Source organism: Trachinotus anak, unplaced genomic scaffold (genome assembly GCF_046630095.1).
Source record: "Trachinotus anak isolate AG129_WGS33_773 ecotype Australia unplaced genomic scaffold, CSIRO_AGI_Tana_v1 ptg000002l, whole genome shotgun sequence".
NCBI classification, from domain to species: Eukaryota; Metazoa; Chordata; class Actinopteri; order Carangiformes; family Carangidae; genus Trachinotus; species Trachinotus anak.
In genome coordinates, this window is record NW_027273853.1 from 1,965,795 (window position 1) to 1,984,133 (window position 18,339).

Here is an 18,339-nt window from a genome sequence, read left to right on the forward strand (position 1 = left end):
CCAGCGCCTGTGACCTGCCAAGTGCCCAAAGAAGATCAAGCTAATTTCCACTTATGGCCTAGATAAGGCCTTCAGCGTGCTATTCTCAGACAGGATTACTACTCCTGGTTATTTTATTTATTCTTTGCTCTGAGGGAGTGACAGTAACTTTCAACTGGGGCAGAAGTGGATCAAACCAATCTGAACCAGTAACCTGCAGGAAACCAGGTTGTTGAGCCCAGAACAGTAGCTTGGTTTGTTGCTCTTTTCTACAGATCAATTCCAGGATTTTTCCAGGACTTTTCCAGGACATTGTCAGGGATGATGATGATTGAATTAGCTCAGATTATTTGATGCTGCTGGGTCTCATCAGTTTATCTCACTTCCCTCTATTACTAGTAACAGGAAGTGATGTCATTAACCAGGTTAACCACACCCACTGTGAGCCGCTGCTACAACAGGTAAACATGTCATATTATGGTCTGTTTCACCTGAACAATGCAGCATTGGGTTTGAAGTGACACTAACAAAGATGCTAGCAGAGTAAAAACAGCTATTATATAACCCTGATAAAAATGACCACAGTCAGCAGCAGCAGAGACTCACACACATTTTAAAGGAGAATGTAACTTACACTCTTCAACCTGCAGCAGCTGATGTGACTTCAAACTAAACAGACAGCAGCCTGTTCAAAACCCTGTCGTCCATAAACCAGCATCTGAACGTCAACATGACCCTGAACATCACTTTGACCAACAACAGGAGAAAGTTGAAATCATTTTCCAGGACTTTTTTTAACTCAGGCTCTCATTGTCCATGTGTTTTCCAAAACTGGAAAACTGTTTTCCAGGTCTTCCAGGATGTGTGGGAACCCTATTATATCTTGTGTCAGCCGTTGCAGAAAGGTCACAGAGCACTAACTAATCTGTGAGGTGAGATTCTCCTACTTTGAACACAAATTTAAACATAAAAAATACTGGATCGTTGCATCATCATTATCATCATCGCCATCATTACCATCATCACCACCATCATCATCATCATCATCATCCAGTAAGACAGAGCAGTGGATCACTGTGGGTCCCGCTCACACACAGTTGTGTTATTAGCAGTCAGGGCTGCCGACTGCAGCACCTACACACCACTGAAACAGGAGCTTCAGTCCCACCTTATGGGCCACCTCACCTTGAACAAGCATTACTTACTGACACACAGCGTAGCCTTGACAAATGTTACCTGTGGTCACAGGAGCTTTAAGCGCAGGGGGACATAAATCTGTGCAGCACAGAAACACAAGGAAAGCCATTCTACATGTGAGAGTAGCTCATCAGCAGATCCATCACCTGGACACCATCACTGTGGGCTTGTACCACAGGTGAACCTGACCTCTGAACATCAGGATTGTGTGTGTGTGTGTGCGCGTACGTACGTGCGTATGTGCGTGCGTGCGTGCGTGTTTATGTACTCACATGTAGTGCAGGTGGGGGTTCTTGGAGAAGACACGAGCATGGATCACCTGCAGGTTGCTCCTGGTAACAGTGCTGTAACACACACACACACACACACACACACACACACACACACACACACACACACACACACACACACACACAGAGAAATACAGGAACAATAATCAGAAACAACAGAAGCAGTGAAGAAAGGAACTGAATGATGCTGGAGAATCTGTTCACAGACCGTCAGTGATCCAGACTGAAGAGGGTTCAGACTCACAGAAAGTTGGTTTACACCAAAAATGATCTGATTTATAAAACTGTACACACCTCTGAGCAACATTCTCTTTATGAATCACAATCAGTTCAGGAACCTCACGCTCGGCCCTAAACACACCCACAATTAACCATAAATGGTCAAAACCCTGACAAACCTACACATTGTTCCTGTGGGGGAGGAGATAGAGTTACAGACTGAACAAAGTGTGAGGAGGAGGAGGACCAGCTGTCACACTGTCATACACAGGCTGCTCCTGTTTTCCTGCAGAAACCTGCCTGACTTGAAGTTAACCAATCAGGACCAAATCCAGCTGTGACACAAGATCAGAGCTGAGGAAAAAAGTGTCTCCACTGATTATACAGACGTAGAACCATCCACATTCCTTTCATATGTGACATTTAAATCAGCACTGTAGAAACATTTTGTTCACCAGTGTGACATTTCATTCAGTGTGATATTCACCAGCTGGTACTAGACCATCTGAGGCTCCTCTGCTTGTGATGGTTTTTTAGTAGATGCCTTTCTTCTACAATATCAACACTGTTCATCTGTTTTTATAGACGCTGCTGTGACACAGGCTTTAGTCTGAGGCACAGCATGAACACTGTAACATTACAACAGGACATACAGAGACATGTGTTCGTACTTACAGCCTCTCTAAGCTTGTGTAGAGCTCCATGTCCACATCCCTCAGGGTCTGCAGACCAGTCCAGTTCTCGATGTGTCTGCAGAGACAGAGAAGACACAGCTGCAAACAATGTATGTTTTCTTCATTCATTCATTCATTCATTCATTCATTCATTCATATAGTTTGGTCCATTAAATTTCAGAAAATACTGAAAAAGACCATCACATTTTCTTAGAGAGATTGATAATACTAGAAAACAAAGAACAGTGACTCATTAATTCACTGACTAATCACTGCAGCTCTGTAGCTTATATTAGTGTGTGTGTGTGTGTGTGTGTGTGTGTGGGTGGGGGTCAGGGTTAAACCTTAAGTGTATGAGTTATGTACAACCATCAGGCTCAGACACAGACTCATATAAACTGTGCTACAAGAGTTAGAGTTCAGGGTCAGTCACCTCCTCCTGTTTCCTCCACCAGCCACTCACTCACAGTCTGAACCACAGTGTTGAATAATAACCAGAGGGGTTTTTACAGAACATGATGATGTCACAGTGAAGTTGACCTTTGACCTTTTGGATATAAAACATCATCACTTCATTTCATCCTTACAGACATTTGAGTTAAATTCTGTCATAATTAGTGAATGAATTTGTGAGTTAAGAGTTTTTGGCCAAAATCTAATCAGTTCATCCTTTAGTCCCAGTGAATATTTGTGACAAATTTGAAGTGTCAGGGCCAGAGTGGAGTAGTATATTGTAGACACATGTTACATAGATATACAGTATATCATCCCACAGTCAGTCAGGATCTGTAATATTGTAAACAGTAGAATCTGAGACACTTTATCAGGATGCAGTTTAAAATTAATAAAAAAAAAAAAAACATTTATAAGCATATAGACCTTTATATGTATGTTGCCTTAATAAACTTGCATATAAATTAAATATGTTGTTAACATATGTGGTTGTACAATGTTATACTGTATAGACATTCATCATATATAAATATTTAATATAGGTTCATATACAAATGTCTGTATTTCATACATTATAACCTTATATCTTCATATATCTAGAGGATGAATATATGTGATAATAATACAGGTGACATATATGGTAACATCACTCTTTATATACTCATATATATATATATGTGTGTGTGTGTGTGTGTGTGTGTGTGTGTGTGTGTGTGTGTGTGTGTGTGTGTGATCCAGGTTACAGGTAACGTGTAGGAGCAGAATTCAACACAGTAACAAATTAATGTTGTTAGATGTCATGATATTCACACAACAACAACAACACTCTCAGACCACAGAACTAAGGTCAGATTTTGTCGTCATCATACTGATAAAACCAGTTTGGCTCTGTACTGGTGGAGTGATGCTCCCACAGTAACCTGGACCTCCTCCCCACTAAAACAAAGGAGGTGGTCACAGACTTAAGGAGGCAGGGAGCGCTTTGTCCTCTGAGAACGAGGGGAGGAGCCAGAGAGGTTGGAGGAGTCCAAGGTCCTGGGACATCTCACTTGGTCTAGGAACATCCTACCAGATAGGAAGACCCAGCAGAGACTGAGTGGTGGTATTCAGAAGATACACACCTGTCCACACCTGTCACCTAAACACCTCTGCGTATCCTCTCACTCTCTCTCTGATAGTCACTGTCTGTCTGTGTCTCTCGTCCCTGAGCCATCTGCAAACACATTACCACACAGACAAACTTTACATGTTTGATCAGAGTCCCAACCTGAAGACGTCAGCATGACAATATTCAGTTAGAATCACAGCGCCCCCCTTGTGGCAAGAGGAAATTATGTTTTAGTATTTGATGAGCTCCTCAAACTTCAAGCTCAAACTTGGTCAGAAAATACTTCCGACCTTGATGATGCTTTGTTGTGAAAACTGTTTTCTTGGCTCTGGCGGCACGGCAAATGTTGATGTTTCATCATGAAACAGGAAGTTGTTATAAATCAATCATATGTTGTCCAAACCGCTCCAAGCGTCACGTTTGATGACAGTCCCACACCGAAGACGTCATAGTCACAGCGCCACTGTACTGACAAACATTTCAATGATAAATGTATGGTCCTGATGTTGTCGACAGGTTCTCTGTTTTAGCACCTTAGTAGAATTTAGCCTCTTCCTGTCCAGCTCAATACATCACTAACTTATGTTATAACTGAAGACTGTACATTGAGCTACAAAAGGGGGAACACTGGACTGAAACTGATCAGGTGACACAGACACCACAACATGAGTCAGCATGTAGGTCTGTAACAGCTGGATAAGGAGACACCTGTCACCAATCATCAATCTTCAGGTCTGAAACAGTGAAGAGCTGAGAGCTGCAGTTCCTCTAGTGACCACTAGAGCCTGGCTCCAGCAGTGAGTCAGTCCCCAGAGACTCCCATGTTCAAATGTCCAACTTTACAGCAGAAATAAACATGTTTACAGCCTGGTACAAAAACTGTTCTGGTCTCTAGAGCTAATTTCCTCCTTCATGACAACTGTACGGACCAAATTTCATAGAACTCACCTGTTTGAACTCACAGTTTTATTACATAACACAAACATAAAGGACTCACTAACCTGGTGAAACAAGAACCCAAACTGGGTGATGGTGGTCCAAACAAAGTCCATGAACAAGAGTCAAAACTCTGGAACATCCAGAAGGAACAGCAAGAGCAACGGAAAAAGAGGGAAACCGAACAGGAGCAAAACAGACTGACAAAGACAGACTTCTTCTTCTCCCCCTCCACGTCCTTCTTCTTCATTTTAATGGCAAATCACAACCGGATGGAGCATCATCGCCACCTACTGCTGAGCTATATAATCCTCATAGTCTTATCAGGCCAGTGTCATTTAGGTAAATAAAGTAAGTAAGATTCAGAATACCACTCCCAGGATTTCAAACTGTTCACCTCCATGTGTTTGATCCCTTCTTCTTCTTTTTCTTTTTCTTTTTCTTAATCATCTTCTTCTTTAATAGTTTCCATATTTTAGACAAACACATGTTCCACTGTTTCTTTGATTGCAGATGTTACGGTTTCCAGATGTTTGTTTTCCAGTGAGATGACAGCTGAATGAAGCTTGGTGAGACTGATCAGCCCCCCCAAGAGAGCAGGTAACGACACACAGGTGTGACACAGGAGGCGGGGCAGACAATCACAGTAGAGGGAAAAACTAACAAAGACAGGAAGTAAAACAATGGTGAACACACTGTAATTTCAAAATAAAACTGGAAATAAACAAAAGTCCAAACAAAGACAGAGTCCCTTCAGGCCTGATCGTGACGTCTATGTTTTTAAAAGATGGAGCTGCAGCAGAACAGATAAATATGGTGATAAATATAAAACTGAGACATGATCATTAACATTAACGTAGCAGTTTTATTTCTTTTTCTGTCCTGTCTGTATCTTTGATACTAAAACTCTTCATTTCCCTTCATGTTCAGTTTGTTTTCATGCTGGTGAAAAGTTTCTCTCTGTTTTGCTTCTCCTTGTTCCTATTTTCTCTGACAACACTGACCTGTAGTGAGTGAGTCACTGATTCATGTCGCATTATGTAGAGAGTTGGTGGAATCAGCTCTAGCCTGCACCTGATTGGTGTGTTTGTGTTTTTATGTGTATTTTTGATGTTTATGGACCAAAATACAACTGAACTGAACTGAACTGAATTTCCAGTGTTTTTGTTCTCTCACCTCAGTACAAAATTAACATTGTGACTTTAGTGGCAGCTCGAATAATAAATCCATACTCCATAGGTAGCAAAGACTAAACCACCAGAATGGTGCATTACGGGATGGCCTTCTCAGCCTGTCATCAAGCCTGTGACAAGGACGGAGCGACTGTCACTCTAGAACCAGTGGGAGCTGCACACTGATTGGCCAAACTCATCTCTACCTGACAGCAGCCTCCGCCCCCTGAGGGCCAGCTGATTGACTAACAGATCAATTATCCAATTCAAGGTCTAAATACTCACACACACACACACACACACACACACACACACACACACATGAACACACACACACACATACACAGAAGAAGAGAAGCTCAGTAGATATAATTATAGAGCTGATAAACACATTTTAAATTCATCCTCCACTGATCTCTCTCTCACTCCCTCTCCCTCTTTCTGTCTCTCCCTCTCACTCCCTTCCTCTCTCTCTCGCTCTCCCACTCCCTCTCCCTCTTTCTGTCTCTCCCTCTCACTCCCTTCCTCCCTCTGTCTCTCCCCCTCACTCCCTTCCTTTCTCTCTCTCTCTCCCTCCCTCTCCGTCTCTCTCTCTCTCTCTCACTCCCTCCCTCCCTCCCTCTCTCCCTCTCTCTCCCTTCCTGAAACACAGTGAAAACAGATCAGACTGAGACGACCTGTTCCTCTGAATTTCATGACCTCCTTTAAAACTGCTTTAAAACAAACACACTGCTCAGTGTTCACATTGTTTAACATGCTACACAAACAGGAACAACAACATGCAGGATGCAGCTCTGACTCAAACTAATCAGATGCATTTAACTGACTGAGCTACACTCAAACAACTGTTGGCCCGTGGGCCAAAACTGGCCTGTCAGCAATAATATCTGGCCCGCCAGATTATTTTAATAATATGAGTTTATTAATATCGGACTCAGAGTCCCACATTTAGATATAATGTCCAAACAGAGGACACCGCCCACCACTCTTCCTCCATGTTGAGATGCAGCAACAGTTGCCACAAAACACTTCCTCTTCAGCAATTCTGCCTACAAAATAAAAGCGCAATAAAGTTTTTTTTTGTTTGTTTGTTTTTTTTGGAGGAATGCTTTATTTTGAGCTATTGTGAACTTTCATTCTGAAAAGTTCTGACAGGAAGATGGAATGGTTCTGTTGCTTGTTTGACAAACTTCTGAAACAGCTGACATATGGTGTTTGATATGAACAAATAACACAAGTTAAATCACTTAAATGTATAATATGTGACGAGTCTGATTGGTTGTGACTCAGTTCGTAAACAGAGGACAGCACTGTGGGTGAAGAGGAGCAAACATACAAACAATCATCAATGTGGCGGAAAGATTAACAACACAAAACTCACTATATGTAACTGTGGGCCACTATAACAATAATGACCTGCTGACAGATGACCTATGGACATTCTCCTTCAATCTGTGCACTGACTCTTCCAGTGACAGTGATGTACAGATTTATCAATATGACTGAGATCAGTCTGGCTTCATATTTTACTGCAGGATCATTAAACACATGAAGAGCTCATCATCTGTTCCACCCAGTGTTTGTGAGATTAGACACAGTCTCCAGTCCTCGAAAGCACCAAGACACAAACAGGCAGAGAGCATATGCTGGAAACTTCCAAAACTATATTCAGAAGGAAGTTAAAAAAAAAAAACTTATAAAAGTGAAAAATAAAAAAGAAACCTCCTGATGTTTCAAACCTCCCAAGTGTATAAAGCTTGTATTTTAAATGAACCCATCTCCCTTGAAAACGTTCCAAAAAAGAGCTGCAATGTAAAACTGTTTAATGTTGAGCCTGGAAATGTCCCAGGGCAGCAAACCCCACCCCCCAACCACCCCCCCCCCCACCCCCCCACCCCCCCACCCCCCAACACACACACATATACACACACACACAGAGTTAACCATGAATAAAGCAGCTTCTCTGTCCCGACAAGCAGCCTGTGCATCTAAATATGGAGATGAGAGAGGAGGAGAGGAGGAGAGGAGGACAGGAGGAGTGAAGGAGTGAAGGAGAGGAGGATGAAGCCTGGGGCCTGTACTCCTGGTTTGGTGACAGAGCTAAGGCATCAGATGAAAGATGATCTGGTGAGAAACTGATGATAATAACAGGAATAATAATGATGCTAATGATGCTAATGATGCTAACAGCTTCTGTATAAACTAAACTAAATATTCTCTCCGTTGTCAAGCTGAGTGTTGTCAGTTTTACACTTTCTGTTGTGCAGTCTTTAGAACTGCTGCTCTCACCCAGATCTGGGTTTGGATGCATCACACTACTCCTGCCTGCCTTAGTCCCTTCTCTTCCTTGGCCTCTCCCCTCTCCTCCCCCTCTCCTTCCTGATCCTGGTGTGTGAGGAGTCAGACCTCTCTCCCTCACAACCCGTGAGAGTGGGTCTGATACAACACGTGCAGGTGTGTCCTACACAGAGTCTACCCACCCCCCACCCCCACCCCCACCCCCCACCCGCTAATGTATTCACACTTTCAGAAAGCCAACCTGTCATTAAAAGACAGAAAGGCCCCTGGGGCCAACTACCAGCTTCCACCATCTTCAGCTATCACACAGTATTTACATCCATCCAGACGAGCAGCGGAGCAGAGAGAGAGGAGGGTGGAGGTGGAGGAGCATGAAATAGAGAGGGATGAAGGAGAAAGAAGAGAGAAACAGAGAGAAGACTGAGATTACACTTGTTTTCCTTGTGTGTGTGTGTAAAGTGTGTGAGGGTTGAATTGATTGCTGTGTTTAGTTTCAAACATGTTAAATATTCATGAAGCTCCATTTAGTGTGTGTAAGTGTGTGTGTGTGTGTGGGAGGGATGGTGGGGGTGATACACAGAGCTGCTTCAGATGAACAGTGTGGAGGACGAGCTGACATGGAAACAGACAGCATGTTGAAGTGTTTAATCATCTTTGATGTGTGTGTGTGTGTGTGTGTGTGTTACACCAGTGCTAAGAGTTGAAAGGAGGAAGTGTTTCCCACCTCTCCATGTAGACCTACATGTGGAGACATGATAACAGCTTTCACTGCATGATCCTTAGAAAGAAACCAGCAGAAATACACATGTTTACAGCCTGGTACAAAAACTGTTTTGGTCTCTAGAGCTTTTATAGAACTCACCTGTTCACATTTTACTGATTTTGACTGATTTGTCTGATCTTCAAATCAACAACGTGTTTCAATGTTTATACTGAAAAATTATTACACAAAAAGGCATTTTCCTGCTGAATTCAGGCTCCACCACTTGATGTTATGCTGCTCCACTTTAAATCCGATTAGCTCATTAACCCACATGTATGAGAGTATTCTCTGCTCCTCTCCGTCTCTCTCCATCGCTCCACCTTTCCCTGACATCATACTGAGGTCACCACCTCAAAACACTTTGACAGCAGCAAGTTTCCTCTCATCCAGCCAGGCTGTGGAGTGTGTGTGAAGCAGTGACCGAACATGTTCTGGGCTTTCAGAACCACTGCAGAGCTTTAAATAAGGCTGACACTGTGCGCACACACACACTCACACACATACAAACACACACACAGCACACCACATCAGGATGCACTTTTGCAGTTACTTTAGTGTTTTTAAACATGTATTATTCCCAAATCAGGGAAAAGGAGGAAAATATGTAGAAGAACAGAAGGTTGATAGCTTAAAGCGATCGTCTTAATTAATAATGAAAAGCTTTAAATTATAAAAAAGACTGGGTTAGAGGCAAACCATGCTTCTTTTATATTCTCTCAAAGAACTGTTCCTCACACACACACACACACACACACACACAGTGTAACAACATGGAGGTTAGATGCCTCTGCAGGGCTTTCCACCACAGCAGAAGCTTGGGGAGAAGTGTGTGAGAAAGAATGAGGACAGGAGCTTCTCTGCAGTGCAGCTGTGATTTCACCTCCTCTCTCTGGATCTGGATCTGGACTCTGCCTCTGAGTCTGAGAGGAGGGAAACTGCTCCCTGTCCACAAGTCAGAGACACAAACTATTGATCACTGGCACTTTGAGACAAAGATGATCAGTTATCAGGGACACACTGAAAGAAGGAATACACTCTCTCCAAGTAAACACACTGATGTCAGTTCAGAAAGAACTTTAAGGTAAAATGACAATCGGTGGTCAGATTTTAAGAACCAGGTGTGTTTAATGTGAGAATATCATACATATTTATTATTACAATATAATTGACCTGAATGAGTTGTGGCTCGTCAGCGTCCTCAGCACCTCTGCTCTGAGTGTCGGCCACAAACTGAGGTCAGATGATGGAAGCCCAAGTTTGAAACATCTTTGACAAACATTGCAGTTTTCTTCATAAGCATTTCCACACACCAGCTTAAACCACCAGTTAATCCTTATTCCCCAGCCATTAAACTTTTCTCATTTCCATGAACTAACTGGAAAGCAGGTTTGCTAGCAAGGCCTTAGTTTAACACAATGACTTAACCAGAGATGCTGATGCAGTGCAATTCAATTTAAGACATTTTAAGACTTTTTAAGGCCCTTTTTAAGTAAAGTTGAATTTAAGCCATTTTAAGACTTTTTAAGACCTTTTGTAAGTACAATTGAATTTAAGACATTATAAGAATTTTTAAGGCCTTTTGTAAGTAAAATTCAATTTAAGACATTTTAAGACTTTTTAAGGTCTTTTGTAAGTAAAATTCAATGTAAGACATTTTGAAAATTTTTGAGGAATTTTATAAGTAAAACTGAATTTAAGACATTTTAGGCTTTTTAAGGCTTAATGACTTTGTTCAAATCCTACTGTGAAATCAGTATTTACTTTAATCATCAAGCAGATGGGTGAAAAATTAAAGATGCTTCTTTGTAGGTCACAGAGGTCTGTGAAAGGTTTAATGAGGATGAAAATCATAGGAATCATATGTGGTGATGTTCATAGTCTCTCAGCTGAACACCTGTGGGAGGTTTTGGAGTCTTAAAGATGACTGACTGACTGATGTCTTCTGGCTCAAATGTAAAAAAAGAAGCTGAATTCATACTCCTATTAAAAACAAAAAGAATAACAGTCAGGATTTATCCTGTGTAAAGTAGAGCTGGACAAATTCTACAGCTAAGATAACCATGGCAACCACTCTGCCCCCACATAGGCTTTTCATTATCTGTCCTCTTTGTATTCAGCAGCAGGGACACACTCAGAGGAGCTGTCCAGTGCTGAACCTCAGGAGATATGTTCAGGAGAGCTGTCCAGTGCTGAACCTCTAAGTCTCAGCAGCAAAGAGAGGAAATGAGGGGATTCCTGAATACCATCATCATATGATTAAAAGACACCAAAGAACTTCAGAGTGACAAGAAACATCAGGTCACACGCAGACAAACAGGACTGACTCAGTGTCAGCTCTAATACTGCAATACTGTAATAAAACTGATCACTTTCAGTATTTACTGAGTAATTACTAGCTTTGTTCTTAATTCTTTCAGGCTAACGGTTCTGTAGCCAGACAGCTACTTCACAGACAAACCTAGTTGTTTCAGTTCTTTAACTTGCTGTTAAAAATCAGCCTCCCACTGAATTCCTCTAAGAGAAAACACAGTGGGTTTGAATGGGAAACTCATTCTCACCTCTCACAACTGACACAGAACAACCCTTCTCAAACCCAGAGAGGCCAATGTGTTGACACGATAATGAAATTAACGGCAGGATGTGGACGACCTTTGGGGATCTTTCATATCAGATCTCAGGAGAAGAATAAGACATAGTGAAAACCTCACCGGAGCAGAGACTGATGTGTTATTCAACAAACTGAAATATGTTTCACAAGCCTTCACTGACTAGTCACATCATAGTCTGCTCTCGCACTGAGTGTCCTCTAAGATTAAAAAAAGCTCTGGGCTCTTGTTATGAATTTTCGACGAGTTTCTGAAGTGACTTCACCCTGATATTTCCCTCTTGTTAAGCTCATGTCTTTCCAACTGTTTACTAATCAGTAAATGTTTATAAGAATATTGGTCCGACTCCTGTGCGTGACGTGAAATGGCCACTCTCAGTACAGTTCATATGTTGCAGTGTAACCATGACAACCCAGGTCTGGTACACCTGCTGCTGTATGTGCACTATTTCAGGAGAGCTGTGGGTCTTATCAGAGGGCTGATGGTTGTTCAGGTTGGAGGACTGGTTGCTACTGAATATCGTCTCGACAGTTAATTAGTCCTGCATATTGCTGTGAACAATTAATGATTGATGAATATGATTATTGTCCTCAATATTTTATAGAAAACAATGTTACATACACTTTATGTTTAGAATCACTGTTGATTGACCACAGTGATGTATGTGATCTTTGCATTTCAGTTCAATGAATCTCCCTGGAGGAAGTATTCCTTGAAACAAAGGGATGAAGATCAAATTACAGCACAATCTGTATGATCCAGGACTAGACTTGCTGGTTGGTAAGAAGAGCTGACTGCCCTTTGCTCCATACACTTCCTGATCTGATCTGATCTGATCTGATCTGATCTGATCTGATCTGATCTGATCTGACCTGATCTGATCTGACTACAACCACAGTGGAATAGGAAACCAGTTTCTGTCTGTTAGCCAGGATCTTCCTCTATCAACCCTGGACTGACATCACCATATGAGCTGAGCAGCTCACTATCTGACCCTCATTGCTTGAGAGCCGCTGCCTCCCAGGGAGTGTCACATACCACTTTGGATCCAGCTGAAAGGGGTTCAGGGCTGCAAAAGCAGACAGGACAGTCAGTACCTCTCCATTTAACTCCATTTGAACTTGCTTGTTTCCTGTTTGTCCCCACTCTGTCTGTCTCTGTGTGGACGTGCTATGTGGATTCCTATATTCACACACACACAAACATATATTCTCTCTTCACCCTGTGCTCTTCACCCCTCACCAGATTGTCCATTCCCCTTCATGGTAACAGTGCCGCCTCCTAATTTTCAGTATCTTCCTGTGAGTTTTGCTGTCTTCCACGACTCCCTCCTGGTCCACCTCCTCACTGCCTGCTCCTCTACTGCCCAACCCCACCAGTTGCTAACTTTGACGATAAACCACTCCTGTGTCTCCAAGCACTGAGCTCTACATTTGAGTCCAAAGAACAGTCCTGATTGAATATAACACTTTGCCTGTCTCAGGGGATTACTTCTATTGAGTATAATGGTGTAACCAAGATTATCAGGTCCACATTCCTTCACTTATTCAGTGGAAATACATTCAAATCAACAATAATTCTTCCCACATCTTCTTCATGTGTCACGTTCAGGAGTTTAACATTAAAAACTATGTATGCATAAATATTTAACACTGAGGTGTTAAAACAAAGGAGCAAAACATTAGCAATGGACAAGAATAGACTAGTTTATTATATAAGGAACACAAACAGAAACTGAAACACAGGTGTATAAATATTCACACAGTAACACGTCCATATTTACTGGCTGACAGAGTTTGTGATACTCTTGAGATTATAATTATGCTCATTGGCCATCTGGAGCTCAGTCTCTGAGAAAAACCTGTTAATTTATTATGAGTCTAATAATTCCTCTCAGATCCTCAGAGCCAGCAACGTGCTGATGGGTTAGTTCTTCTCACTGTCTTTCCCACTGTGGAACTTGAAATGTGAAATTTGTCCGGAGGCTGGCACAAGAAGAAATGTCATCAAAATGGTTCAACCTCTGGGAAGCACGAAGGCGCTCAACAAGTTCAGGGGAAGTCTAAGCAGCAGGTTCTGAGACATGTCTGGTATTAAGGTGACATTTTGATCTGAGGAAAACAGAGCAACAGAGTCAGGAGGAGGTTGGGGTGGATGGATGGGTCAACAAAACTCAGGAATATGACACAGGAGACAAGATGAGCGGTGTTCGATTGAAAGGTGGATCGTCTAATATTGAGGAAGTACTTATTTTAACCCAAATCACCATCTTGTCGCTCTATAAACCACGTCACCGCACTTTTCCCTTTGCTTCTGTCATCATTACTACGACACTAGATGTCGCCTAGCAACAAAACATAACTGTGGGTCATAGTAACCTGCTGACAGACGACCTGTGGGCTTGTTTGATATGGGACAGTCTTGTTTTTTAAGCAGTGAGTACAGTCATAATGGAGCATGGAGCCTTCATATCACTGATGATCAATCATACGCTGATCAATCATAAAGTGTTTGTGTGTGTGTGACCATGTGAGACATCATTCAGTGTAAACACAGATTAATGACCAGCAGGATTAAAGAGGTTGGTTTGCTCAGCACTGATGACACGACTCAGGTTCATGTAGTGACCTGTTATCTAACAGTCAGTGTGAGACGACCAGGCAGAAGGAGCAAGGTGTGTGTTTGTCTTGGTGTACTGTACTGTATGTGTGTGTGTGTGTGTGTGTGTGTGTGTGCAGCTCTGCTCAGGGCTGTGACTCCTCTGTAATGACTGTAAAACCATAATCACCACAGTCTTCAGAGGAACAGCAGCATATTCCAACTCCATGTGGAGCTTCTGAAACATTTAAATCATTAAACTTTTTAAAGCTATTTAATCCAATTTAAGGACTCACTCACCTCCCTCTCCCTCTCTGTCATCTTTACCTCTCACTCTCTCCTTAACTCCTCCTCTGCTGTCTCATTGCACACCTCTGTTCATCTCCCAACATCCTCCCTTCTCCTCAGATCCAACAGATTCTCTTCTGTTTCCTCCTCAGTGTTTTTCCCTTTGTCTTTTCTTGTCGTACTCGTTTGTATTTATTAATAATGTGTCCACTGAGCTGCATCAGTTCATTCAGAAAATGAAAATTCAAGATTCATCTTGTTCATTCCGGAGACGTGTGATCTCTGCTGAGACCAACTGGAGATGAAACAGTTTCCAGTGTCAGACAGTCAGTATGACTGTTTATATTTTAATTATCACTTCAGCTGTGTTGATTACTGTGGTTAATTTAACTCATTTTAGGTTCTCAACCAGCAACAGTCTCCAGTGGGTTTAGTTAAATGTGGCTGAAGACAGTGACAGTTTTCAGTGGGTATAAACAACCAGACACACAAACAAGCTGCAAATACTCACAGCACAAGCAAAGTGTTTCCAGGGGACACTAAAATGTGATGAACCTGCTGGGACCTCCATTGTGCTGTGAGTAATTGAAGCTCCTGTGTTTAATGAATGTGTGTGTGTGTGTTTGAGTGTTTGCATGTGTTTTCTGAAGTTGCAGTGTGTTGAGCTCTCCGGGCCACCGTAGATTTCTTTGTGGGGAATCAGCCTCTCTAATGTCAGTGTCCTCACCTCCCTACGTGCAAATGCTCCACCAATAGTAGTTCCACCTCCCACACTTTTTTGGAGGGGCACCAAGACGACTGTGATTGGTTGACAGAAATGTAAACAAGACTGAGGTAGACTCTCCATTTTATATCATCAGTCACTGGCTGACTAATGTTCAGAGGGGCCCATCAAAGACAGCAGACACGATGTGGAGATAATGATGGAGGACATGCTGTTTAAATCTTAATGTGGCTCTGGTGTCATTTCTCTCAGCAGCTGAAGCTCTGAGGCCGTTCTTCTTGTCCCAACACATTAATCCTCTCAGATCTGAACATGTCTCTGTACCTACAGCTCCTCATCTGCTCATGGCTGAGGAAGAGACGTGCTGATGAAACCTGCAGAAACTACCCTTCACTGTCATAAATTAAGTAACAGTTAGGAAGTCAGTGACAGTAGTTTTTACTCAGGTCACTGACTGTTTATGAAACCATTTTCCTCCTTAATGTTCAGTAATTTTAGAGCTAAAATGACCATGAATTTCACTGTGGCTGTTTGAGTCACAGACGATGGTTCCTGTTGATGTGAGACCTGATGTTGTCTTCAGTGCCAGAATGACAACTACTGCTAAAGCTGTAGAGATGTTGAATAACTTGGACTTAGAGGCAGCACAAAAGTCAGTGTGGAGACGCAGATGTAAGTGTCCCAACTCAGGGCCCACATCCTTCAGGGGACATGGTCAATGTAGGTGCTCGTCGTAGACCACGAAGGCTGGACAAAAATGAGATGGTCTGGTCTATGGTGGATTTTCACTTGCATCACTAGTGAAAGTTAAATGAGATAAAGATGCAACACTTGACCTTTTCAGGATGGGGTCACAGTGGCTCAGGAGGTAGAGCAGGTTGTCCACTTATCAGAAGGTCGGTGGTTCAATCCCTGGCTCCTCCAGGACCACAAGGACTACTCTTCCATCAGTGTATGAGTGTGTGTGAATGGTAGAAGCTCCATGTGTAGATACACATGTGTGTATGTGTGTGAATTAGTGAACGTGGCTCATGTTGTAAAGACCTTTTAGTGGTCGATAAGACTAGAAAAGAGCTATATAAGCAGTTCATTTAGGACCAGAGGCCTTATGTTTCCAGGTTGTCCATCCGTCCCATTCTCCTGAACGTGATATCTCTATAATGTCTGGAGGGAATTTCTTAAAGTTTGGCAGAAATATTCACTTGGACTCAAGGATGATGATGGTTAAAGGTTAACAGTCAAGTTCGCAGTGACCTCACAAAATATATTTTGGCTTTGTGTACACAATATCTTGGGAACTCTTCCAGGGAATCTCTTCACATTTGCCAACAAGAATGACAGAATGTGATCTGAAACTAGTCTGAGTGGAGGAGGCAGTGATTCTAGTTTCACTTGGAGAACCTGCCCACGTATAAATGATTCCCTGTGTTCCCATGGTGATATAACTGACCTCTGATCAGATGTTAGACTGACTTCATCAACAGCGTCATGTTGACGACACAGCACACCTGTTCAGGTTTAACAGGCTCTTAGGAGGCTGATGGCAGCTGCTGACAACTTTCAAGATGGAACGTTTTCTTTCAATCAGTCAACACACCTTAAATCTCACTATGACAACGCTGACCATAGCTTTTGTTTTCATTGGCTCTTGCATAACAAACACTTTAGTGGTGATTGGATCTTAAATAATGTGAACCAGTTCTCCCACCTGAACCAGCCCTCCAACCTGAACCATTCCTCTAACCAGCCCTCCAACCTGAACCAGTCGTCTAACCTGAACAACCATCAACCCTCTGATACGATTCATAGCAGTATCTCCTGAAATGGCACTGTAGCGGCAAGTGTACCAGACCTTGGTTGTCATGGTTATAGTACAAAACCTGTATTTGACTGTACCAGTCTTGGCTTGGTTAGGTTTAGGAAGAGATGGTGACTTGGGTTAAAATAAGTACTTCCTCAACATTAGATGATCTTTGATGTCATGGTTACAATAATAACAATGAACAGTCATGGATAATGGAAACAACATAAACTGCTACTTCCACATGGGAATTGAACATCGCTCTCCTGTGTCATATTCCTGTGTCATATTTCTTATCAACACAACAGGAGCTCTGGCTGAACAAATTGCCTTTTCTGTTCACTGTGATTAGACTGTGACCAACACATACACACATACACAGCCACATTCACACACACACACACACACACACACACACACACACACACACACACACACACACACACACACACAGTCACTCGGAAGATCTCTGAGGATGATGTGCTGACAATCAAAGACAAGAAATTACAGCCAGACGTCCAGTCCCATTATTTTTGTTGAAAACTGCTCTTCAAGGCCTCTGTGTGTGTGTCTGTGTGTGTGTGTCTGTGGTTCCAGTGTAAACCAGCTGATCAGTTAACTCCCAGGTTCTCTATGAGAGCTGATGTGTAACAGAGACTGATGGAGATGAGCAGATCTCCTTCTGTTGTCATGGTAACCTGAGATCACTGGACAATAAGATGGATGAAGTAGCAACTGTAGTGACTTCAGTGAGGGCAGCGTTGTGTGTCACAGAGACATGGCTACAGGAAGATCAGCAGCTTTCAGGGCAGAACGTTTCTGCGGCCCAGATGTGGGCCGACGTCATGCCCCTGGAGTTCCCACACACCAACAAGGAGCTGAAAGATCTCACAGACTGAAGATAAAGACACGTCAGGAATCTGCACAACCAGCAGGGGGAGCTGTTTTCATTGTGATCATCTGTGTTCACCAGTGTTCATCAAGTTCCTGTCACTGTCTGCATCATTAACACTGAACAGACTGGAGCATAATCAATGACTACACACACACACACACACACACACATACAGTGGTCCCTCTGACCTGTTTGTGATCATAATTCCTGAGGTTATTGACGTTCTGACAGCTCTGGTACATTACTGAAGAAAATATTGACTCTTTTTTCATTTTCATAATTGACAGTGTTTTAACATCGACGTGATCCTCATTCTCTGACCTGTGGTCACGAGCAGC

At 42.5% G+C, this 18,339-nt stretch overlaps 1 protein-coding gene across 4 annotated transcripts in view; it reads right to left on the reverse strand.

The window, feature by feature from the left end:
• The window catches only part of LOC139627978 (NT-3 growth factor receptor-like), a 130,578-nt gene that overhangs the window by 102,795 nt on the left and 9,444 nt on the right, over positions 1-18,339 (reverse strand). For 2 of the 4 annotated variants that reach the window (XM_071489219.1, XM_071489229.1), the window contains exons 2-3: positions 2,361-2,435; positions 1,449-1,520 (exon numbers count right to left, since the gene is read on the reverse strand). In XM_071489219.1, the coding sequence (XP_071345320.1) occupies positions 1,449-1,520; positions 2,361-2,435 (147 nt within the window). Of the gene's footprint in view, positions 1-1,448; positions 1,521-2,360; positions 2,436-3,933; positions 4,026-4,921; positions 5,425-18,339 lie in introns of those variants that run through there. The other 2 variants (XM_071489248.1, XM_071489239.1) reach the window with 2 other exon arrangements.